Source organism: Microchirus variegatus (assembly GCF_963457635.1).
Source record: "Microchirus variegatus genome assembly, chromosome: 20".
NCBI lineage: Eukaryota > Metazoa > Chordata > Actinopteri > Pleuronectiformes > Soleidae > Microchirus > Microchirus variegatus.
The window spans coordinates 7376300-7402393 of record NC_139821.1 but is presented as its reverse complement, the minus strand read 5'-3'; the positions used below and the strand labels follow the sequence as shown (position 1 = coordinate 7402393).

The 26094-nt window shown below is 40.0% G+C and overlaps 1 protein-coding gene across 1 annotated transcript in view; it reads left to right on the top strand.

Moving 5' to 3' along the window:
- The window catches only part of col7a1l (collagen type VII alpha 1-like), a gene marked incomplete at its 3' end in the record, with an annotated part of 64127 nt that overhangs the window by 8366 nt on the left and 29667 nt on the right, over positions 1-26094 (top strand). Inside the window, exons 3-50 of the mRNA XM_083906782.1 lie at positions 2130-2310; positions 2637-2796; positions 4571-4664; positions 6408-6581; positions 6991-7154; positions 8973-9102; positions 9193-9309; positions 9410-9565; positions 9887-10003; positions 10130-10276; positions 10364-10483; positions 11436-11594; positions 12257-12370; positions 12468-12617; positions 13132-13269; positions 13707-13853; positions 14025-14144; positions 14616-14762; positions 15641-15856; positions 15947-16086; positions 16842-16965; positions 17535-17678; positions 17764-17951; positions 18710-18790; positions 18883-18900; positions 18969-18995; positions 19107-19172; positions 20008-20088; positions 20177-20203; positions 20607-20651; positions 20732-20806; positions 20920-21015; positions 21175-21201; positions 21351-21404; positions 21560-21631; positions 21713-21772; positions 21936-21971; positions 22071-22115; positions 22268-22303; positions 22443-22487; positions 23141-23212; positions 23309-23341; positions 24357-24428; positions 24659-24718; positions 25203-25238; positions 25428-25508; positions 25755-25787; positions 25966-26010. Coding sequence (XP_083762908.1) covers positions 2130-2310; positions 2637-2796; positions 4571-4664; positions 6408-6581; positions 6991-7154; positions 8973-9102; positions 9193-9309; positions 9410-9565; positions 9887-10003; positions 10130-10276; positions 10364-10483; positions 11436-11594; positions 12257-12370; positions 12468-12617; positions 13132-13269; positions 13707-13853; positions 14025-14144; positions 14616-14762; positions 15641-15856; positions 15947-16086; positions 16842-16965; positions 17535-17678; positions 17764-17951; positions 18710-18790; positions 18883-18900; positions 18969-18995; positions 19107-19172; positions 20008-20088; positions 20177-20203; positions 20607-20651; positions 20732-20806; positions 20920-21015; positions 21175-21201; positions 21351-21404; positions 21560-21631; positions 21713-21772; positions 21936-21971; positions 22071-22115; positions 22268-22303; positions 22443-22487; positions 23141-23212; positions 23309-23341; positions 24357-24428; positions 24659-24718; positions 25203-25238; positions 25428-25508; positions 25755-25787; positions 25966-26010 — 4670 coding nt within the window. The remainder of the gene's footprint in view (positions 1-2129; positions 2311-2636; positions 2797-4570; positions 4665-6407; positions 6582-6990; positions 7155-8972; positions 9103-9192; positions 9310-9409; positions 9566-9886; positions 10004-10129; positions 10277-10363; positions 10484-11435; positions 11595-12256; positions 12371-12467; positions 12618-13131; positions 13270-13706; positions 13854-14024; positions 14145-14615; positions 14763-15640; positions 15857-15946; positions 16087-16841; positions 16966-17534; positions 17679-17763; positions 17952-18709; positions 18791-18882; positions 18901-18968; positions 18996-19106; positions 19173-20007; positions 20089-20176; positions 20204-20606; positions 20652-20731; positions 20807-20919; positions 21016-21174; positions 21202-21350; positions 21405-21559; positions 21632-21712; positions 21773-21935; positions 21972-22070; positions 22116-22267; positions 22304-22442; positions 22488-23140; positions 23213-23308; positions 23342-24356; positions 24429-24658; positions 24719-25202; positions 25239-25427; positions 25509-25754; positions 25788-25965; positions 26011-26094) is intronic.

Below are 26094 nucleotides of genomic sequence, written 5' to 3'. Positions count from 1 at the left end.
GGACGCTCTAAATTGACCATAGAGGTGTGAGAGTGAATGATTGTTTGCCTCTGTATGGCCCTGCGATGGACTGGTAGACTTGTACCCCACCTTTCGCCCTATGTCGGCTGAGATTGGCACCAGTGGAGGATAAAGTGGTACACAATAAATGCCAATCCCAGCTGACATTAGGGTGAAAGGTGGGGTACAGGTCACCAACCCAACACAGGACCAGCATAGAGTACTGAAACTACCAACCGATCACACTCAACTCTAATCTGCAACAAGGCGCGATGATGCTACTGTAGATAGGAACAATCAGTGTAAGGGAGTAACACCTTACTCAATGACTGTAGGAAAGAAATATTAACTGCTAATGCTTGATATTTCTGTCCTTGTCTAAAAGTCACTGCAGGTTCTTCTTCATGTGTCTGGATGAAATCTGACACTGATGAGTTTCTTACACTCCCTGATGGTCCGTATCGTCTCTCTTGATCTTGTCGGAGCCTGATTGCAAAAGTGCATCATTATTTCTGAGACCCCGGATTCTCTCCGGGCAAAGTTTTTTCTTGCGCGTATACGCTGAAGCCACTGAGCTTCACCTAATGCATAAATCAATGGAGGCCTTACACAGAGGTGTATACAACCTTTGAGATATCAGCATAGATAACCTTCAAGAAAACCATCCCTAATCCCTCAGCATGTGCTGCCTCCTTATCTTAGGCATGTGGTTCTCACCTGCCACCGCAGACAGACAAAACGTCTGGATAATTGATCTTGTTTTCAGCTTTAGTCTGCATCTGTCTGACAGAGACAAACCTCCAGCTGCTTCCTTTGCTTAAAGTCTCAGGCTTTTGTTTTATATGCTCTCACAGAAATCTCTGGAGTAGAAAATGTATCCCAGTAAATGGAGGAGCCACATGTGTATGCTACAGCCGGTCGGTTGGCTGCCTGCGTGAGAATCAGTTCAAGAAGGATGCGCATTTTTTTCCCGCAGCCTTTGAATTAGTATCGAGTAGCGACCAGCTGTGATGTCACGCATAAGAATTGTGTTTTGAAACCTCGAGAATGGCGATTTGGCCATGTTGACATTTTGCTTACAGAAGTCAATCACACTGGTGCCCATTTGCATGTCCTTAACTTTATTATCTATACTACTATACTCCTCAGTTAAGTGTCCTGGTTAGCTTCAGGAGGAACCCGGAAGACAACATGCATTTTTTATATATAGGGTCTGTGATTAGTAGATGAATCCATAGAGGTCTACACCAGAAATGTAATTCAAAAATGATATTTTGTTTCCATGGTGTAGGGCCAGAGACATATAGGTGTGTGACGGTGAACATAATGTTAGGTCGCCATGGGCTGGAGGCATATGTCACCCCCACTGAATCCTGGGATTGCGGCCAAAGCACGAAAGTGTGAGATAATAGAGGAGGGGGGTGGGGGGGGGGAGCTCGGTAATGGAATAGAGGACAGCAGAGAAGCACAGTTATCACTTACAGAACGATCAGTGGTGCCTATCTTTTTATTCACCGAGCTAATCAATGCTGTCGTCACTGTGGTTTATTGCATATGTAAAGCCGCAATATTGATTTTTAGAGGCATTTGCAGATGCAGCAGATTGTCATCATGTGCTTGTGTGTACTTGTGTGCGTGAGCAGCAGACTGCACCTTCACGTATGTCAGACTTAACTCAACATCAAATGGCACCGGCGTTCTTCCAAATGCAGCAGATCTTTTATGGTAAATGTGATTGTTTGAGTGCGGAGCGAGGAGACTGACCCTTATTTTGGGTGTGTTTACCTTATTATTCTAAGCGTTCCTTCGCGCTCCACTAAAGTTTTATTGCTAGAGTGCTCAGAATATTGATAGTCTCTTTGGCTCACTTGTGTCTCATTAAAAATTCATGGGGATTTGCGTGGTGCTCTGGCTGCATGACAGAAGCCAGTGGAAGGGAAAAACCTTGAACATGGTGTTACAAGACTGCTATCTGGTGGTCAGTGTAGGCATTAAACATCTCTGTAGAGTTTTATGGCTGCATTAACCTTTAACTAATAGATGGATTCCATACATATATAAGAGCAAATGTTAGATTTTCTTGACATTTTCTTGCCCCTCACACTTACTGTGATTCCCTATTCCCTCAGCATGCAGGACGGTGGTGCAGGCAGACATCGTTTTTCTGGTGGATGAGTCATGGGGCGTGGGTCAGACCAGCTTCTCCAGCGTTAAAGGCTTCATTTCCTCCGTCGTCACCTCGTTCAAGGACAGCGTGGCGGGAGATGGCGGGGTCCGCTTCGGCGTAACGGTCTTCGGGGACATCGCGAGGTAAAAGAGTGACACACTGAACACACACTTTCACAATTTATCAGCATCAGAACAAGTCTTTTACAGTACCTTCAAGCAAAGGCCTTGCTTTACAGAAGCCATGTATTTACAGCCAGAGCTTACATTCCATGCTTTGAAGAGGAAGCTTACAATACAAACTTTTAATAAGAATTACTTATTTTCTGATCTTTTTCTGTCACACAGAACTAATTTTCCAGCTGAAAATCCCCTAAATTCTAATAATGTTTTAGAAAACACACAAACATGCATGGTCTACGTCTTACTTCCATGTTATCCACTTGTCTCTGTAATCCCCCTCCTTGCAGGATGAGGATTGCACTCTCAGACTACAGTTCACCGGAGGAGGTGCTCACAGCCATCAGAGACCTGCCTTATGAAGGTGGATCCAGGAGGACAGGAGTGGCCCTCCGGTTCCTGGTCGACGCCGTCTTCAGCCCCGCCATCAGCCGAGATGAAGCCCCGAAGGTGAGATGTGATCATGTGATATATTCAGTAGTAACACGCGTGTGTGTGGGTGTGTGTGTGTGCGCCTCTTATTGTCGTTCAGTGATAGATCTGATCAAAACCACAAAACCACAAACACTGGTGCTTCCAGTTGGCTGGTAACATACAAACACACCCTGTGTTTTTCCTGCTGTGAAAGTAAATGACTATTCTGGAGTGTGTATTTGTAATCCACAGGACGCAATGGAAACACAAACTAAACTAAACAAGCAAAAGCCTATTGTAAATGTATAATTTTTTCTCCATCAGTATGTCTTCAGTTTACTTAATAAGTACAGTAGTCGATACTGACCATTACATAATTAAGTAGCTAGAGTTAATGAATGATGAAAACACACTTTTATTTAATAGTATGCTTTAAAACATTGCAATCAAGTCCAGCAGTTTCCTGTTTTATTTTGCAGTATTCTTTCTTTTGTGTATCTTGTATGGTTTTACTTCCTGTCCAGTCTTTCCTTGATCGTCTGTTCCGCGTGTTTCACCTGTGTCTTATTATTAGTTGCACCTGTGTTTGATTAGCCCTGATAAGCCGTGATGATTAGCCCCGCCTCCCTGGTCTATTTACTTACTAAGTTTTGCTAGGTTCTTATCTATTTTTCTGCTCCCTGTGTTTCTGCCACTTGTATTTCATGGTATTTAAAATTTGACTTTACTCTTTTGCCTTTTTTTGTGTTTTCATTTAATTAAAAACTCTTTCTGTCTTTCTTTCACTTTTTCCAACCCTGTTTGGGTGCTAATTTTTGAAGCCCCTAGCAATAGCTTACTTTTATGTTTATATTGTGAACTATTTATCGTTCCAAATAGCCATTTCTATTTTGATTTATGTGGTAATATCATCATAAATATAATTTAATGTCTTTTTCGCATAAAGTTTGCCTCTTTTTTCACTTGACTGGCCCCTATTCTGACTAAACTAGACATAGTTTGAAAAGATGGTGGCTACATTGGTGCTGGTTATAATCTTAACTTGATTAAACGTACTGTCTAAATCTGTCTAAAAATCCAAAGGCACTCCACCTCAGTCAGCTGAATTTCTCTGACAGTCTAAAGCTGTAGTGCCGTCTCAGTCTAACACAGCTGGTTAACATTCCTATCCTATCATCTCTCTCTCGCTCTCTCTGAGTGTGTGCGTGTGAATCATCTTGAAAAAGCAGCACACTTGTGATGTGGGAAGGCAGAGAACTGAGGATTAGGATGATAATATTAAATTATACAGCCAGATCACACATGCCAAGCCGAACAGCAGCTGCATATTAATGCCCATGCTTTCTAGCCTACGCCTTCTCTCGCTGAACTTTGAGTGAACTTAGCGCAGTTTTCCTTTAATGGACAAATTATAATTTGCATTCACAAGTCAGCAACATATAATTTAATTTTTGTCTTTGCATTTTTTTTTTAATTCAATTATGAGCTCAACTATATGAGATGTCCATGGAGGCTTGTTTCATTCTGCTTTTTGCAAGGATGCTTTTTCTGTAAGATAATGTTGTTAAATGGCAGAGAAAAACTAGCTAACTTTTTTAATTTAGAATACATGTCAATGAACGTCTAGTCTGGTCAAGTGGGGGCCGCTCTAGAGAACAAAAAGTGGGAAAAAAAAAATATATTAAGTGGTATCCCTAGAGCAGTTTTAGTGCCATTAACATGTAAATACATGAGTACCCATGAATGTAATGTAATGTACAGCATTAAACAGGTTCACATTATGTCATTTTGTGTCTTCTTTTATGCACAGATTGCTGTTCTGATCTCCAATGGACGCTCAGACGATCAAGTGGACGTGGCGGCCAGAGCCGTGGCTGACAGTGGGATCTCACTCTTTGCAGTAGGTGAGTGTACATGTTATGTTGGGGCTTGTGAATTCAGCCGACGTCGTCGCCCCTCGGATTTTATCTCAGTTCCACCGGCTTATCTTTTGGTGTTTGCAGTTTGGAAATGTGTGTCTTGTCCATTTGAATTCATTGGATTCAGTGTGAGTATTTATGAGGATGGGGCAAGATTATTGTTTCTGAGCACATGAGGGCAGTCATGCATGTGTGTGTGTGCACACCAGAGTCTTGGATTTTGGGGCCCAAGCTGATACCAGTTTTACATACATATACATATTAAATATAGAGTGTGTACACAGTCTTTACATGTTGGCCAATTCCATTTATGATGATGAAAAGCCAGTACAAAGCAACTTTCTCTTGTTTTTGATTAATTCAGGTATTAACCCTAACCCAGTACATCATTTACGATTTAATTTACCATTAACTCCTCAGGAAAATGTTAATATTGACTTTATAAAATGAGTAGTAGGCTAATTTTCCCATAGGCTTCCTTGCCTTCAAATAACGTTTTTATACCCAACAGTATCGCCCCCTAATGGTTTTTTAATAAATTGCTAGTTCCTGCTTACACTTAACCTGCAAACCGGAATACTATATCCTCTTTTTATGCGTGTTCTACGTTTTTAAGTGTCTTTTACTACATGATATAATGTAAGAAAAATTATTATATTGGCGACTGAACATCCAGTTGATATATTGGTCTAGTATACAATGTAAACATGGATGTATGTGTTATATTATGTATGTAGTATATGTATATTTATATATACACAACATCTACTGAATATGTATGCAGAAATGAATGATTAATTGAGCTCCTGTGCTGCATATTCTGATACTTTATGTTGTATCAGCAAAGTTATATCAGTCTCCCTGCTCACACTCATACTCATTGCTTTAATAACTTTTAGTCACACATCCTCTTTCTTCCACACACGCGTGCACCAGCACACGAGCCTACATCTTACTCCACTCAGCTGGGAGCAGTACAATAATTACTGCTCATTAGCCGATGGTGTGCTAATCGCAGCTATTTTTCACCAGGCATTTCCTCGACGTCCCCCCCCCCCATCTGCACCCCATGACACAGAGGCCTGCTCATTTCGTTCATCATTCTCGCCAAGATGCACCACACATTGTCTCGTGTGCTCATGTGAAACCGTAGTGCTTACAGAGCCTGTGCTGCCTGGATTAAAACACGTTTGCGTGGATACAAGTGCCAAATGATAAAAAAAAAAAGGTGTTAGAATTGCATCTTTGTAAAATTGAGGTACATCGTTTTGTATCAAGGACTGATTCTTCATTATGTTTAGTATTTGTAAAGCACATTTAAAAACACCCAGGGTAGATGATGATGTCATTTAAATCAGAGTTTTATTGTGCATATACTCCCAATGACTGCATGAAAAGATGATAACAGTCAACTGGAAGAATCCACTTCCATGCACTCAAATACAGAATACAAAGATGGACAACTGTATGACTGCACTGTAACTGGCTGATGGACTAAGATCCTGTCCCTTTTACTGAACATTTTTAGTCAGGTTTTGGGCAAATCTTAAAGTAACCTTTTATTTTAAAATAAATCAGAAAACAGTAGACACACAACTTGTAATGAGCACCTTGAACCACTGATAAATCCTGCAACATCTTTGTGTATGATGAGCCTCTACCTACAGTACATGATCTCAATCCATGACAATGCATTGACTCTTTTACTCTTGTCTGTGCTGTGACCAGGTGTGTCGGGAGCTGACGAGTCAGAGCTGAGGAGGATTGTGTCACAGCCACACGAAGAGCACTTGTTGCTCAGCAGCGACTATTCCCTTTTGGACAAGGTCCTTCCCAAACTGTCCCGCCGTGTGTGCTTCACAGCCTCTGAACCGCCGCGACCTGTGAAAAGTTCCCAGCCTGGTAAATCACAGTGTGAACCCCAACAAAACCTCTAAATAACAACCTGAGTTGGTATCATGAGTCTTTTAGATGCCCTCAGCCTGGCATCATCAGAGCAGATCAAATTTGCAGAAAGCATGAGCTCGTGGATAGGTTTTAAAGCTCCCCCCTCACACGTTGGCAGTTTGTTCTTTTATTCTGATGAATTGCATTTCATTGGAAAGCATGAAAAGTATTATAAAATGAATAATAGTTTTGCCTTATTTCACACTACACTGGAGCTTTCTCTCCAAGATGGATTTGTCTCTCAGACAAACTTTATACCCAGACCAGCGCTCTCATTTTTCATTTCCCCATCTGCATTTTCCCCTCACTTCCTCTCTCATATATTTCTCGTCTTTTCCCTTCTCATCCCTCACTCTGATGCCAGTTGAGGAGCCTATCGTAGGTCCCAGAGACCTGCAGGTGAGCGAGTTGGCTCACAGCTCCCTCCGTCTGACGTGGAGCCAGGCTACAGGTGACGTCACCGGATATCGCCTCCTGGTCACCCCTCTCACATCCAGAGGAAACCCCCTCCCCCAACAGCAGAGACAGGTGAGGGACTGTACATGTGTGTGATGACGGCTTCTTAACTTTTAGTGGTATGTTGTCATAATCGATTGATCTGTCAATTATTTGCATGATTAATAGGGTAATCGTTTGGTCCATAAAATGTCCGAAAATGTTGATCAGTGTTTGTCAAACCTGGAAATGATGATGTTCTCAGATGACTTGTTTTTGTGCACAAATCAAAATGATTCACTTTTAATGATTTCTTTGTTATATGGAGCACAGAAATGAAGAAAATATTCACATTTAAGAAGCTAAAACAATCAGAAATATTGTTTTGATTATCAAAATAGTTGACGATTAATTAAATAATTGTTTCAGCTCTAGTTCAGTCTTGTGAGCAGAGCAGGTGTCATGGAACGTAATGTGTTCATCTGAAAACATGCTCAATCAGATCTGACCGAGCTTGCTTTTTTGTGTTTACACCTACAATTATCTTGTCAAACTAGGTCTTTTAAACAGAATAATTCCTTTCTCAAACTTTTAATGGGCACATTTTGTGTTTTCAGTCATACCCCAACCTTTTTCGCAGGTGTCTTGCTTTATGTTGCTATAAAAAAAGTACTCAGAATGAGTAATTTAAAGCTGATAGGCTTTTACTCTGAACTCATGACATTAGTTTAAAACCACACATTCATTCATATTTAAAAGTTACACACTACATGTAGGTTATGGTATATCTATAAAAGATAAAAGAAAAGACATAAAGATCAAAAGATTTCCATATAAACTCAAAACAAACTGTTTTGCTCAGTTTTAGATTAGAAAAGTTTGCAACATAAAAACATTTCTGAGCGTGACTTGTGGCGACAGGGGAGTGCAGAAAGTGTAAGAGATTGACTGATATGGAATTTTGAGGCGCTGAAGGAATCGCTGACTCATCTGTGGCTCCTTCTATAACAGGGAAACATTTGATAAAAATTGATTTCCTGCTAACAAACGCTCACAGCATCTTTCAGTTTCTTCGCGGAGGTCGTGTTCGTCCTCGGGCGCTGTGTTTACGTTTCCGAGTGTTTCCAGCAAACATTTTATCTGTCGTTACATCTGTTGCTTATATACAGTATGTATTGAAGTGAAATACACACCCTGAGTCGCCCTGCAAGTTTTTGTGTTCGTATATGAGTGTTTATGTACCACTGCAGTGGCACTCAAATAATGCAATAGAAGTTTTAGTTTGTGCATTATAAGGCTTAGCATGCCACCTACAGTATAATTATAATATATAATATAAGGGAGGAGAGGATATTAGATAGAAATATTTATAAAGCATAACAATGCTAGTGTTGTCGTGAGGCAGACAAATTATATGGGACGTGATGTAAATAAATGTTTATTTATAATATTAAAGATAAGACTTAATAGTAAAAATAGAATAATAAAAATAGAATAATGCATACAATCATGTACATACAGATTGAACTGTGTGAGGTTTGCACATGTATGATATGGCACAGTTATGTGGATTACAAGAGATGTTTCCCTTTAATTTAGATACATGTCCCTAAGAAGACTAGTGGTCCTCACGAAGAGTTAATAAAACACATTCACACAGTCTGGTTTCCATGACTTTGGAGGACATTACATTGACCTACACTAGCTTCCTGGAGATTTACTCTAACCTTAACTATAACTACTACTGGCCTAAGCTTAGATTGACCTTAACCTCATCCAAAACGCCTTAAATGTAATAATATTATGCAGACTTTCTTTTCCCTTACTGTGGCTGTGTAAAGAGATTAAGGTCCCCACAATATGAGTAATACCTGAAACGTATACTAAAGCTGTTTTCTGTGTGTGTGACAGATTGATCTGAAAGCAGATGTGAGCACTGAACTCGTCACAGAGCTGAGTCCTAAAAGAGACTACTCCCTCACGGTCTACGCCATCTACCCCAACCTCATAGGAGACTTTGCAACAATCAACATTCAGACGAGTAGGTGTCAGACAGCTGTGAAAATACAGAGACACTGTACACCTATGCCTGCATACATGTGTGTTTTCTCTCTCTCTCTCTCTCTTTCAGCTGCTTTACCCCAGGTGTCAAACTTCCGTGTTATTGAGGAGGGTTTGTTCTCTCTGCGTCTCGGCTGGACTCCACCTCTAGGGAAACTGAGTGGATTCAAGATCTACGTCCCCAGATGTAACTCTAGTTATTGACATTTAAATAGTTAACTCTGATGTGTTTGATAAATATAAAATCTTTGGGTTGTACTTCATGGGTATTGATTTGTGTTCTGCAGCGAACAGACCAGGATATACTTATGAACAGCTTCTTCCTGGGGACGTCTCCTCTCACGTGATAGACAGCCTGGAGGAGGACAAGAAGTACACTATCAATATTTACGCCGTTTACCCTCAGGGTCCAAGTGAGCCAGTTTCAATAGTGGGCAAGACATGTAAGTTTATTATTTTTATTGGTTTTAGTGTTGAAAGCTGTTAATTTATTTGAACAGGAAACCAAGAATCAAGAAAAATAAATACAAGGAAATAAATAATAATGCAGTATCATAATATATCCACTGGAGGGTGGTGGTGTTCTTAATTAAAAAATACCATCTCTGTATAATAGCACTTGGATTAAAACCCCAATTTATCTGTATCCCATTCAACACTACACTTTATTTGGGGACTGGATTTTTCATTGAATAACTAACTCATAATTACAACCTTACATTAAAATAAACAACATTGAAATGGTGCGGTTGTGTGTTTCACAGTAAAGCTGATACCAGTTCAGCATTTCCTGGTTCAAAACGCCACCACAGACACGGTGCAGGCCAGGTGGACTTCAGTTCGGGGAGCTTCAGGATATCGTCTGACATGGGCTTCCCCAGGTAATGTGGTTATACCATCTCTCTATTAAACAGAGTTTATATAGTGCATTGTTATCACATTAGTTAGGACGTTTTTGTTGCTGTGATGTCATTCAAGTTCCCAGTGCCTCGTTTATTGTCTTGCAGACGATCACATCGAAAACATAAACCTCGGGGACAACTTCAACTTCTACATGATCCAGGGCCTCCACGCAGGCTCCGAGTACACCGTGACCATCAATCCCATCTTTGGAGACATCGAGGGGCCCGTCACCGCCACCAAAGCTAAAACATGTGTGTATAGACTGACTAAACCAAGGTACACAAATAAATAACCAGTATTAAGGTAAAAAAAAGTAATGCCTTTGTCCCTCTTGTCAGTGGAGAGCAGTGCAGTTCAGACTCTGAAGGTGTCTGCCGTGACCACCAGTGCGGCTGTCATCTCATGGAACAGTGTTCCGGGAGCCACAGGATATAGACTGGCCTGGGGACCCACCACAGGTAAAATCACACATTTGAGACCTTACACTTTACACCTTTCAGGTTTTATTTTGTACGACATGTAATAAGAGACTTGTATCTTTTTATAAAACATACTTAAATGTGCCAAAGCACACTAAAAATCCATAAATATCCATATTGCTATTCAAGGTCGCCTGGTCTCTGCTATGACTTTAGGTTATGACATTAACCCTGGTTCTCTGATACATGAGTGAGGTATCTCACTATCACCAGAGAGAAATAATGAAAATTATATTGTTATTGTTTTAATTACGAGAATCCTTATGTTGCATTTAAGTCTGGGGGGGGGATTCACAGATGAGTAGCAGGATATGAAAAGAGTATTTTTCAATAATCCAATATACAGAGATTGTAAGTCTGGATTTTTAAACCCTGTCTAGATGTAAATCCATTTCTTGCATTGTTTTTAAGATTGGTACAAAACTTGCAGTGTGTTATTTATGCCCACTTGTTCCCATCTCTCCCTCCCCAAAGACAGTTATCTTGGTTTTGTCTGCATTTGCTGGATAAATATAGAGCCAGCGAGAGAATGTGTGGGACACAGTTTCCACACAGTGACACTGCAAGGCATATTAGGATGTCATCTGGACTTTTTTTTAAAGATAGGATTTAGCCTAGTGAGGTGATGTTAATGTCAAAGAGAAGAAAAGCGCAGCTCTTTTTCTCCCAGTTACAGACTCCCTCTGACACACCAGATTTTAAAATAACACTACTTTTTTAACAATGGACACATCTACTCCACCTACCCTGCAGGGAGATGTGACAGCAGGCAAGGAGATTCACTTTTAATGAAATACGAGTATTGGGAACAAAGTGTTGTTTCCACAGAAGTTGGCACTAATGCTGGAGGAGCCACACCTGTGGCTGGCTTTTTTTCTTCAAAGTAATCACCTGAAAGTAAAATGAATGTACTTTGAATGTTGTTGTCCAGAGTTTATTGGCCGGGACCGTCCCAGACAGTTGGCTTTGAATGGCAGCACCATAGAGTACCATCTGAGGAATGTGGCCCATGATACAGAGTACGTCCTGACTCTGTATGTGCTGTTTGGATCCGTGGTGGGACCCGGTGTCTCCGGGACCTTCAAAACCTGTGAGTACTTGGATTCAGTGTAACTTGTACCACGTTCAGGTCCAAACAAAACATAGAGAGAATATAACCTGATAACCTTTATTCAAAGTTTTTCTATGGAAAGAAAATACTAGATGCAAATACTATTCAAAGACATAAATACAACACAGTAAAAGCTAATGGGCCATCACAGTCCATCACAGGGCCAACTCTTAACAGTGAAACCAAAGCTTTAGAGGATAATTGAGAAGAACTCAAGAGACAAAGAAACATTTTCAAAACAAATGAAGGAAAAAAACCGGGTTCGCGACCTGTCAGCTGGGATTGGCACCAGCAACTTTGAATATGGCAACCCTCATATGGAGGGGAAAACAGTAGAAGATGCAGGCTAAAATGTTGCACTGTGCCAAGTTATGATATTCAAATATGCCTGTTTGTTCACATCTTTCCTATATCTGTCTAAAATGTTGTTTTGAACGATTTTTTAAGAAACATATTCATTGTCCTGTTCTTCTTTTACACTTTTCCTACTGTGTCAAAATGGCTGCAGTGCGGAGTCCCTTGCTACATATACTGAAATGAAAGTTTTCAGTCAACAAATAATATGATCACCAATGTATTTGATCGTTGCAGTTGTTTTTTCTTTTTTATGCAACGATCCTGATTTTTCTTCCAATTCTCAGCTCCTTTGGGCTACGTGTCCAACTTCAAGGTGGTGTCCTCCACCAGCACCTCCATAGACGTGGAGTGGAGTCCAATTGTCGGAGCCACTGAGTACAAACTCACTTGGAACACAGGTAATGACTTCAGGCTTTATGAATTCTAACAGGTTTTATGTGCTACGTTCTGTAAATTATCAATATTTATATGTGTGTGCACGTGTGTTGCTTGCAGGTGACAGCAGCCCTCAGTCACATTACCTGGACCGCAAAGTTCTCCATCACCGCATCGAGGACCTGAACCCACTGTCCACCTACACGATCACCATCTGTGCCATATACGGCAACTCGGAGGGACCAGAGATCTCCTTATCCCAGCTCACAGGTACAGAGTAGAAGTGAGGTCTCACACTTGCTTTTTTTTACTTAATCATGATTCATCTTTAGATTTAAATAGTTCCGCGCAGCTGTGAATTACCCATTGTAATTAAATGGGTAGGGCCTGTGGAGGTCCTTCATCCCGTGCCGCGGCGCTCCCTCATAGTGTCTCTGTTTGACTGACAAGTCATGTACTTTGGTTTTCCCATTTTAACTACAGTTCCTGTTGCTGTCACATGTGGTTTGTGTCACAGAGAGTAAGTCAGCAGGGCTGCTATCATTTCATCACTGTCACTGTCAAAGCCAGTGTGTGTGTGTGTGTGTTAAGTTTATTAATGGAGTGCTGTGTGTGTGTGTGTGTGTGTGTGTGTGTGGATAAAGACACACCAGTTCATCTAGCTCAGATTATTGGAGCAGTCTATTTTTGTAGCATGATTTAAGCTGGAACGATCATACTACTTTAAATTAACACAGACTGAAACTTATATCAATTGACAGGCTATATCCTATTTTTTTTCCAGCTGCTGTGTCAGACTCGGAGCCACTCAAGGCAGTGAGGGGCGTGAAAGTTGTGGACATTGGAGTCAACTTTTTCACCGTGTCCTGGAACAAAACACCAGGGGCCACTGGGTACAAAATATACTGGATCCCCTTCCTGGGTGAGGCACCACACACTGGACCATTAATGAAGTGTACCCACACCATTATACAATTGTACAATCACAAATATATGTATGCATATAAGTATGCCTAAATGATTTACAGCTGCAAAATATACTGTTCCTACACTTGAAAGTACTAATTTAGTACTTTGGACTGTAATATTAAACATTTTGTGAATATTTATATCCGCGAGAAATGCGTGCGGATATTATGGAATCAATTCAACTTTATTTATAAAGCACTTTAAAAACAACAACAGCTGAAACAAAGTGCTGTACATCAGAGATAAATCAGTTAATAAAAATAAAACATACAAACGTGTGACCTAATAGACCTAAGAAACTGCTGATCTGATAGAATGTTTAAACATAAAAAAAACATCTGAAACTGAAAGTATTCAAGTCCCTGAGTCCCTACTTATTCCCTGCTCTAGGTGGTGATGAGAAGTCCCATGTGTTGTCTGCTGCCTCTAACCGCTTCACCATCCACAACCTGCGGGAGAGCTCAGCTTACAAGATCCAGGTTTCGTCCATGGTGGCCCACAGGGAGGGAAGTCCTGTTCTGGTCACGGCACGGACCTGTGAGTCCTGCCTTCTCTACACAGTGACGTGAACAGACGTGTTCTTAGTCGGAGGGGAATGAATGACAGAGAGATTTCAGTTGTTAAATGTGAAATCAGAGTAATTATCAGGAGAGAATTACACAGTACAATTGAATTGTTTGTTTTACTGTTTTAATGTATTTGTTCCAGTGGATCTTCCAAAGGTGAACGGCTTTGCAGCTCTGAACACCACAGACAGCAGCACTGTGCTGAACTGGACACGAGTGGCCGGCGTCTCGGGCTACCTTCTCTCTTGGAGGCACATTTCAGGTCAGTGTTGAACTACGACAAATCCTCCTCTATTATTTCACATCAACATTCATGCAATTTTCAGTCATTCATGGAGCCAAATGGTTTGCTTTGTGTTGTATTGCGTTGTGTATTGAGCCCTGTCGTTAGTGATGTTTTGGTTTAAAGGGGCACAAAAGTAAAATATTATGGACATGTCACATGTTATTGCAAAGTGTATTGAGTCCCAACACAAGTGCACTTTTGTTGAAAATAAAAAACAACCTAAAATGAATCATAGTCATGTCTTTTTTTGTAAACCAACGTTCATTTTCTTTAATGGGAAATGGCTGCAATTTTAGTGAAATTACTAAATTACCACGGCTTTTTGGAGATGGCTTTTTGATTACGTGTCCTTAGCTGATTCCCCCATTTCAGTTCAAGTCAATACTGTTGACGAACATGTATTTTGAGAGGAATAAATCCTCTGCCTTCTTCTCTCTGTCTTTTCAGTGTTGGAGACAAAAACAGAGATCCTCGGTCCTGGTTTCAGCTCCTATAAGATCAGCGATCTCCTCTATGGAAGAACATATATTTTCACCATCAGACCTTTGTATGGAGAGGTGGAGGGGCCGATAACCACTGTGTACCAAAGAATATGTAAGACATTCGTCTGATTAGATCTCTGTAACATCCATTTCTCTATACATCCATATGTTTACACATAAAGTCTATTTATTTTATGATATAATAGTCATATCCTCAAAATGAGGATGTTCTAGGCTCCCTTGAGCGCTATAACTGCTCTGGTTTTACTACATTTAGACACTAATATACTTTTGAAAAATCATAAAATGACACACAAAAGAAAGACAAACACATTTAAACCTACCATGATGAACACAGATTTCTATCAGACGTCTATTTCTTTTTAACTGACATCAGTTCAGCATTAGTCTTGGACTTCATGTAACTATCATTACGTTCTGTACCTCTCACAGTGTGTAATGACAGAGGTTCATGTTTCCACCATAATGACCCAGGGAAAAACCCAAACTTTCACAAGGGAGATTTACAGATACACATTTTGCATCTTTTTAAGCCAGTGCAATTGCAACCCACCTTTAAAAAATCTTTAAAAGAAGGTCGGTTATTCCAAAAAATAAGGAGCAAAAGGATGTATGAGGATGAAGTTCAGTGGGATTTTGTAATAATGTAGTAATAAAAGATCCTGGAAATGTTGGTGGAAAAGGGGCTAAAGTGGCTCCCACTTACACGTCAGAATGACTTTAAAGCTAGTATTTTAAAAAGGTTGCATAGTGTTGCTTTAAAAGTTTTATGCAACAATGATATGGTGCAGCCCAAACAATTTGAATTAAATTAAAACAAACTTTAGTCAATTTGTGCATACAGAAAGAACTATTTTTATAGCATTATGCACATAAAACAACATACTTATATTCTATTAAGTATGTTATATGGATTTTTTTTGGCCAATAAACCCTCTTAAATGTCACATATGGCTCTCTGGATTTCAGTGGGACAGGATTCTCCAGTGGCAACAGTCCAGTCTGTGCTGGCCACTGTAGCGTCCATCACTACCGTCACTCAGTTGGCCAAAAAGACCACTCATCGGCCCATCGCTCTGCCATCCATTAAAACTACGACCACCAAAAAGCCTCCAGTTCAGCCGAGTGTCACCGCCCTTCACTTAACCACATCCACTCCAGAATCAACTGCTCCACCACAACCAGGTATTTTAAAATCCATGCGGTAGATATTATTATTGCATCTAAAGGTGTTAACTTTGTCATGCATATTATGCTTTTTTTGTGTTTCATCAGTGTGTGGTAAGGCCAAAGCAGACATTGTATTCTTGGTGGATGAGTCCTCCAGCATCGGTGCTAACAACTTCAACAAGATAAAAGACTTCATATTCCGGGTGGTCACTTACTTCCCTGTCGTTGGCCCTCAAGGCACACAGGTCTGTCACTCTTTGTGTATTTTTGTATTATTCCCTCATAGAGATGGGGCTTGAGCGAACCCCTTACTTTGAGGCAGGATGATAACAAACAGGACCAGATTACAGGGATTTTGACTGGTATTAAATGACCAGTTGTGTAAGCAGGAACATAATGTGCATTTCTTTTCAGCAAATTGGTATGGTTTTACTCCCAACAGTGACAGAAAGGACAAACAAAGCACAATAACCACACAGCAAGTGATGTGGCTAATGTGAGGTTTGGGGCCAATGGCTGGACTCCAAGAGCATGAAACAGGAAGCAGAGATGAATTTGACTGTTTAATAAAAGAAAATGGCAAAAGGGTGAGAAGTACAGGAAACACAGGGGCTGACCCTGGGCAGTGGTGGCTTTTCAGAGCTCCACATTCCAAAAACCGAAAAGGCAGGTGTATGATTTAAAACAGAATGAGTAGCAGAGTGTGGTTGAAATATCAGGGGAGGCAACATTTTTGGAGGCACAGGCAAATAAATAAACAGGAATTAGCAAATGAGAGCTTTGGTGTGCACAGTTGGAGGAAAATAAATAGACAAAGAAAGGACGGATAAAAACATATGACAGAGGAAAGACAGCAGAAGGAAAACAGAAGAGAGGAGGAATAAGTCATAAGGAAGAACATTTAGCTTTAAATCATTGCAATTGCTGTGGTGATGATGATGATGATGATGATGATGTTGTGATGATGATGTGTTTCTCTCCCCCCTTCATTTTCTCTCAGATCGCTGTGGTTCATTACAGTGATGAGCCTCGAATTGAATTCAATCTAAGTCATTTCAAAGACAGAAACTCTGTCCTCAGGGCGCTCAGAGCTCTGCGTTACAGAGGGGGCAACACTAAAACAGGTTAGTCACACACACACACACACACACACGTACATGTCGCTTTGCCACCAGTCGTCAGACATAATTTAGGTCCCCGTGTTGATGTCACAGCCTGTAATAACTGCCATATTTGGTATCATTTTTGGCCCCTACTGTTGAGCATTGAATACTGGCTCCCGACACAGCTGAGGAAATCTGCCTCCTGTGCAGCACATAAAGAATGTGCTAAAGAAGAGAGTGAGAATAACATTATTTAACAAGGTAAACGTCAGAAAAAAGGACTGTATTTGACCACTTTGCCACCACTCTACACTGCCAACATATGCTGCATCACAATGAAGCGACACTGGGTATTTGTGTAGGGCTACAACTAACTAAGAGTATAATTTTATTACTTTCAAATACAAATTGTCACATTGTCTGCAATCTAAGTCAATGTCTTCAGTTAAAAACCGCCCACAAAATATTCAGTTTACAGTGATACAAACCAGAGAAAAGGAGCATGAGGGTAGAGAAACTACACCTAAAAACCAATTATTCACTGTGTATATCTACTATTTTAACATTCTCTTCCTTTTTTATTTCCCTAGGAAAAGGCATCAGCTACATTGTACAGGAGCTGTTCCAGGAGTCTGTCGGGATGCGAGCAGACGTAGCCCACGTTCTGGTTCTGATCACAGATGGCAGAGCCCAGGATGACGTGGCGCCGCCGTCCAGAATTGCCCGCGCACTAGGTCAGTCTGGGTTATTGTAAAAAACAATTTTTGACCCATAATGACATTTACAGAATGTGATTATCTCTCGTCCGTCTCTGTGCAGGTGTCAGCATCCTGGCAGTCGGAGTTTCTAATGCAGACACAGAGGAGCTGAATAAAATAGCAGCTCCCACCGGCTACAAGAACGTCTTCTTCTCCCCGACTTTCGATGACTTTCCTTCTATTGAGAGAGAGTTTATCAAAACCATCTGTAGTGAGGAGCTAATGTCTGAATTCAAAGTAGATGACGAGGTAAGAAAAGAAAGAAAAACTGCTATAAATTAATGAATTAATTGAATTTCTTTGTACAAAGCCAATTTTTTTACTTTATATGTTCCATAAAATCCATGCCCAAATGGATGTCAAAATTAAAAACGGCCGACTTCTTGTTGATTTGAGGCCATTGTTACGGTCGATAACATCTTCCCATCAAGTTTCAGGTAATTTGGTAGAACTAAATTTTGTCTCTGTTTTCACCTTAGGGGGTGCTATAGAGCCCTTGAGCAATGCACGGGTCTGGGAACTATGCCAATCTCACATTTTCGCCACACCTGACCGCCATGCAAAGATTCAAGAGTATTTTATGCACGTTAACCCCCTCAAAAATGAAAAATGACTGCAAAGACACGGAATAATAATAATAATCTGAAGGATAACGATAGGTTCCTCGCATGTCATTCATGCTCAGGCACTAATTAATCACATTTGCATGGTATTTGAAACAACCATACTGTCACCTCTAACAGTCATTATAGTCGCACATGTGAAGGAAATGCACGTGCAGCAGTAGCTGTACACGTCTACGTCATCCTGATGACGTTGCGTCAAATAAACACAGCATATACAGCATCCGCACATACGAAAAACTCAGTGGGAGGAAACACTTCACCAGTTTTGACATCAAAGCAGCCAAACGGTGTGACTGCAGCCTTCATTAAGGCGGCCGTCTCTGCCGCTACATTTTGTCACTTGTTCTGGACGATAATGCGTCCTCTCATTTCTATTTTCAGTTTGCTCAGTTGGACACACCGACTGACGACCCAGAGGAGCTGCCGAAGCCTCAGGGACCCTGCTCCTCCCAGTGTTTGAAGGTTCGCCACCTCTGATAATAAAAATCCATACACTTACTCACTTATGTTTCTGCTCATAAATCTGAATTAATCATTTGTTTTCCTTGCTATAGGGCCAGAAAGGTGAAAAGGTGAGTTAAAGGCTATATGATAAAGATGTAATGTAAAAGTCACAAAAAAACGCTTCTCTGTCTTTCAGGGAGCTGGTTTTGGTCTCGGAGGTCTGGTATGTTTTGTTTGTCATTCACTAACAATATTCAACATCTTTCTCTGTCCTGCATTGTTTGAATAAATAATTTGAAATCCCTTGTAACCCATGGTCTGTTTTTAAATGCAGAAATTTAGGCAGAGCCCTGGACAGTTTGACCCTTTCACTTCCACCAAAGGAGAGACGGGAGAGAGGGTAAAAACATGTACACTCACATAATGCACAAGACACATTTTCATTGATTTATGTTGACAATCAAAAATATAAATGACCTCCTATTTTCATAATGGATTAATCTGTAGAGTATTTTCTCTATTAACCGAGTAATCGTTTGTCAGAAAACGTTAAAAAATGTGGAATCAGTGTTTCGCAAACCTGGAAATGATGTCTTGTTTTGTCCACAAACCAAAATGGCTCAGCTGAAACAATCAGAAATCTTGTTTTAATCATGAAAAAATCTTCAAACTGATTAATCGATTATCAAAATAGTTGACGATTAATCCAGTAATCAATTGATGGAGTAATTGTTTCAGCTCTAAATAAAATGATTGACTTTAACTTCAAGTTAACAGTATTTAAGCTCTGTTTTACTTTACTTTATCACATTTAATTGTATGTTCTTTATGAATAAAAAATATGAAAACCAAATAAATAAACAGACAGTGTACAACAAACGTCTCAGTCCAGTGTTGAATATTGAGAGAATCAGAGATAAACAGATATTTTATTTACAAACTGTCGTGTACATTTCATATCTGAAGTTGATCAATTCAAGAGCAGCTGTGAACTGTTCTTTCCTTTAGAGACAGTAATGAAAGTTGAAGATGCTGACACAATCATTTCCTCATTCAGCCGTGAACCTCCGTAGATCCCTTGCATCAGCTCGCTATGATCAAATCCTTACTCTTATGTGATCTCATAAAGCAGCCGAGGCTGGTGCAGGGTCACCGAGGCCGTCTCTGTTTATGTCACATTACCCCCCCCCCCCCCCCCCCCCCCCGCCTCAGAGCATAATGTTGTAATTTGACAGGGACCTCCAGGAACAGATGGTGTTCCTGGGTTGCCGGGACGACCGGGTAGAACTGGACCTCCAGGTTCTGCTGGCCAGAGGGTAACTTCATTCAGAAAAAACATTGCATTATTTCATTTCTTTCTGATTCTTTTAAATGACATGTTTTTCCTGCTGTCGCTGTTTTCAGGGCTCTTCCGGCATCCCAGGTGACATGGTAAGATTTCACTGGACACACTTTTAAATCAGTATGTGACTTTTTAAAATGAATGAATGAAAACAGGTAGATAAAGCAAATAGCTCAAGTCTTCTCTTGAAGGTACATAGTGTAACATTTAAAAGGGTTTAATGCCAGAAAGTCTGTGTTTAAGTATGTTATCACTTTGAAGTAAAATTTTCTTTTTGGAGCTTTGGAATATGTACTTCAGGCAAGAGCCTTGATGTTTCTACAGCAACCAACAATGGACAAACTATGAGTTTTTTCCATTTCTGTGAAGAAAACTGACAAAATTTATGAAATGTACACAAAGGCAACCATAGTTTCCTGACTTACTTGGAAAAGGGAGGGGTCACTAATTCTTACATACCGGACCCAAAAAACATCAACTTTCCCATTACAGGGTCATCTCGGTCCGCCTGGTTCAAAGGGACAAAGAGGAGAGAGAGTAAGTTTAATCTAAACAGAGCTTTTAATAACAGCAGCAAAAATACCAAATGTTTCAAACTCCTTTCTGGTTCAATACAGGGAGAGCCTGGATATGTCATCGCTGGCACGGATGCAAATTATGTCCCTGGTCGAAAAGGAGAACCAGGATCTTCAGTGAGTGCTTAAAAGAAAATCAAAAGTTCAAATTTAGACATGTTTATTATAATATTTAATAAATATGTCTAAATTTGAACTTTTGATTCTCAACTCACTATGGTATGTTACAGGGTCCACAAGGAGCTCCTGGTGTACCAGGGGTCAATGGAGCTCCAGGTCTCCCTGGTCAGCTGGGACCTCCAGGGTCACCGGGGCTGTCTATCAAGGTAACGTTTACACGCAGTCTGTGAACACTGAACATGTAAGTGTAATTATTTCATACAATAACCTGCAATAATATTATTGCAGGTTATTATAATGAGACTTTAAACTAGATTAAATGTTTTTGGACAGCAAAAATCAACCTGTTTTTTGTTTTCTTGAAGGGAGAGTCTGGAGAACCAGGAGCAAAAGTAAGTAATGACGTCTGTATTGTGATGCCATCTTTCTGGATATGTGCCAGCCTGTTTTTTGAAGCAACAGAATCAGATAGTTTAGTTTTCGTCTAATATTATGCACTCTTTTTTTCCATATTTGATAATGCTGTCATTACTTTTGAAAGGGCTTACGTGGGAACCGAGGCGTGAAAGGAGACAAAGGAGATCCGGGAAAAGACGTAAGTGCACACACAATTGATAAAAATGTCTCACTTGTGCCAAAAGCACATACAGAGATACACAAATAAAAGATGAATTTGCATATTCTAAAGTATATTTCTTCCTCCTTTTGTTCTCTGTTCTTACACAAACACACAAATACAAACTATTGCAGGGAGCTGCTGGTTTGCCTGGTCCCATTGGTATAGACGGGGTATCGGGATTACAGGGGCAGAAAGGAGACAAGGTGATGTTTTTAACACTCTTAATTAAGTACATGAACACTAAACATGGTGAATTCCTCTCCTAACACGTTTTCCTTTGTCAGGGTGAAGAAGGAATCGGCATACAGGGTATTCAAGGTGTCCGTGGAGACCAGGGAGAGAAGGTAGAACACGACATGAAATTTAAAAAGCTGTGATACCAGCAGGAGTACATGTTTGTTGATGTCATTTGACACCATACTTGTGTGTTATTATATGGAAAATGTATGATTTAAAAGCATAAATATGAGTTATTATTGCGCTGTTCTACCTGTTTTTGCTCTGCAGGGAGACATTGGCTTTAGAGGACCATTTGGCCCAAAGGTAAACTGAACCATACTGACTTTGACTTCACTAAATTTCACATCATATTTCAGTTTGAATTACGAGCCTTAATGTGTTTTATGCGATTCCTTGTGTCAGGGTGCTAGCGGAGAGCAGGGCGTTCAAGGAATCGTCGGACCTCGGGTGAGCACTTTACCGTGATTCAACTCATGACATGTCCTCAATTGCATATGAATGAAAATCCTGCTTGGCCCTAATGAGATGAAACTAGACGTATTTAACCACTGATGAATTTTGTGTAAGTCGGCGTCACTTTAATTAATTTGTACCTGCAGGGAAAGAAGGGAGTCAATGGGGAACAAGGGGACAAGGTGAGTCAACTCAAATATTTCAACTTGGGATTAAAACATTAAAGTTTGAGGTTTGACGAAAGCTGACGTCACAACAGAATAAAAATAATGTGTGTGTGTGGGAATGAGTTGAAATAGGTTGTTGTTTTGTTGTTTTTAGGGAGACCAAGGAGAAATGGGACCAATAGGACGACAAGGACCAACAGTGAGTGGTGATTACGTCCTATACAACGTGGCCTAAGGCTAAAGTACACACACATACTGTATATATACTGTATGTTATACACACACTGATGAATCACAATGTCTAATTAGACCAGTATGATCTTAATTGCTTACATATTAATTTCTACATTCTGATGTAATTACATAGAAAAGCCTCAGGCAGAGGCAACACATTTACCTCTGGAGAAGCTAAAAAAAATAAGCTATTTAATATCTGTTTTCTCCAAATAGACAAACAGATTGATAAATCAATAAAGGCCATTTTGTTTCCTGCTCTCGAAAGTTAGGTTGTATCAGAGATGATTGTTATTACATACGATTACCAAACTTTAGTGGATATCTTTTACAAATAAGCCACTTTAGCTGCTTCGCTGATTTTTAATTTCAGACATCATAGTCCCTCAGAGGAGGAGATTAGTCCATGAGAACCATTGTCCTGTCTTTTGTTAAATAGTTTTCATTATGTTGATGCTCAGCTGTGACGATAACAGCAAATGAAGTCCTGGTGCACAGATGATAACACATAGCAATCATCACTATTTGTCATATTTTACATTCAACTTGTATTTTCAGGGATTTGTCAGCAGTTATTACATTTACGATGTTCCATTAGTGCCGTCTATTTTTTTACAGGGATTCACAGGCCCCATGGGGCTTAAAGGTGACGACGGTCACCAAGGTCCCCCAGGAGACCCAGCCAAGGGCGTAAGGAAACACTTTCACTCGTTTTAAACTGAGTGGCTAGAAAGAAGAAGCACACAATACGTGACATTCAATCTCCTTATTTTCTGATCACAACAGATACTTGGTCCAACTGGTAAAAAGGGAGCCAGGGTAAGTAACCCGGAACTTTGATCACACTTGTTAGGCAGTGACTTGACAAACTCGTCTTTCCAAAGAAAGCCAAAATAAATCCAAAGTCTTTTCAAACAAGTAAAGCAGTTTTATTCATCTTTGGAGAGGATTATTGCCAAAAAATAACAAACCAAAACTACTCTTTTCAAACCTAATCTTATCTAGAAAAAAAGAAAAGAGAAAATAAATGACAGAAAAACACTCCTAGTTGAAAATGGGAGACAAGAAAGATGAAACAAAATGGCTTCTCTCTCCTACTTCTGAGAGCAGTTAGCCACTCAGTGTCATCATTTTAGATTTAAATTGACTCCCAATCACCTGTGGGTGCATTAAACAAGCCATACTTGCCTTTAGATCACATGGCTCATTGCACATTATCATGATGACATCCATTGTATGTGTTTATGTCATCTGTTCCTGTGTATTTGTGCATTTTGTGTGGCCTGTGTTGCCCATTTCCAATTCCAATAAACAATTCACATCAAATTAAACTACAATACAGCTCCTACAACGTGAAGTTAATGCGCAGTGATGCTGCTCAACCACACGTTTCAGGCTTTACTAGAAACGAGAAAGATTTAAACTCGTGACACAGTCACACTGCGGAGCCATCTGGTTAATTTTGCCGCAACTTCACCGAGTACTTTTCACTCAAGTCACTCAGGCAGAGGGAAAAGTGATTCTCCTAATGTTTTATTCTATGGAAACATTGCTAATTAATTGTTAGGGGTATTCTCGCACATTCAATCTCAGTCCTCTGGGTTTTGCGTCTGAAACACAATTAAGATTTCCTCTCATTAGCTTTTTGTAGAGAGGGACTGACTGCTCTGCCGAGCACGACCCCTCTTATCTCATTTCACCGGGCGCACCATTTAAAATGAGGAGAGGTTTGTTTTGAAAGGGTTGAGATAATTATTTGTCCGGGTGACCATATTCGCTGATTGATTTTCTGTGGGTGTGTATATCCTATGTGCATATTTTCTGTTTCTGTCAGGGAGACATCGGTCCAGTCGGCTCCACAGGCCCTCAGGGAGTAAAAGGTGAACAAGGAGACAAGGGAGAAAAGGTTAATAGTGAGAAATGCTGTATATTACTTGTTCAAATATGTTTTAAAATGGTGCTGGGCACGAGGTTAACGCACATTAATGAACACATGACGCATTTCCATAACGACTGACCGGAAAAAGACACTTGTGACGTCATGTTAACGTGCGTTAACGTTGACGCCGTCCAGCACTAGTTTAAACCATCAAATGTACAGTATGGAATGGATATAATTCTTTGATATGTGTACAGGGCAGTCCTGGTTTTGGGATTCCAGGACTACAGGGACCAAAGGGAGAGAACGGTGAGAGGGTGAGTCACCTTAAAAAATGTAATTGTTAAATTGTTGTTAAATATAACTATTTAAAGGTGCATCATGTAATAAATCTAAAGCAACTGGCCATACAATCCTCCGAATATGTCACAGAGACTCAGGAATAATGTTCATATAACAAACTGAACTCACCAACAGTACAGCCAAAATATTTGTATGAAAGAAAAATCTTGTGCGCACGGCAAATCATGTTTTGATATCATGCTTTGGCATGTGGCGCCACCAACCGCCGATTACCAATCATTGCAGTCAGTAGAGTCTCAACTGCCGAGCAACCACGGGTCGCCAGTTACGTCAGAGCTACAATGGTGGAGAAAACAAAACCTAAAAGACCTCGGTATTTTGAATTTGAGTGTAGTAACCGTTTTTGGCCACATTCTTACATATGGCGCCTTTAAACTATTTAATCCACCTGTTGTTTGGAGTCAATTATTAATATGTTTTTTGTTCTATCGTTCGCAGGGAAATGTCGGTTTGTCTGGAAAACCAGGACCAAAGGTGAATAATAACTGAATAATAATCACCTTTTACTTGCTCTCATCAACCTCTTATCACAAGCTATATTACATACAGTCAAAAAAGCAAAAAAAAGTCTTCAGTACAACACATTTAACTGTCAAAAAGTAAAATGCCATGATTAAAAGTCACAACAGTTTTTAAATTTACGATACAATTCTGTTTGTCCAGGGACACGATGGTTCTAAAGGTGAAAAGGGAACAATTGGGTTACCTGGCAATCCTGGAGAACCAGGACTAAGAGGTAAAGATGTAAGTAAATCCTGAGTGGTTGCTACAGTAATGATAAAAGTTGACAGAATTTAGATTTACGATGTGTATGGTTTCAAGGGGTTTATGTGTAAAATCAGCAGACAGAGCATGTTATTGATGAAAAACTGTAGGGACGGATTGATGAAAGGTCAGGAAAGTGCAAATGAACATATCGAGGCCTTTGTTTTTGCACAGACACCTGAATATTTGTCATATTTGTGACCGTTTGTTGCTGTTTGTCTGCAGGGTGTTGGAACCAAAGGAGAACAAGGATTTAAGGCACAGTCAGAATGTTTACTTCATGCTTTTTTTGTTTTATTTTCTTCTCAGTGAACATTTAAATGACATTTAAAAGTTGCCAATTGGGTAAAGCTGAGTAAGCAAGAATTGATTTAATTATTAGTAGTAATACTAGTCGGTTTTAAATAGTAACTTAAAGTTTTGTTGTCCCTCTCAGGGTGAGCAAGGCCCATCTGGAGAGCCTGGTGACAGAGGAATCAGGGTATGTTTTTCAAAAATTAAAATTCTGTAAACAATAAATAAAAATGAACAAAGTAAAAATGTCAGGTACTCATCGCAAGCTTTT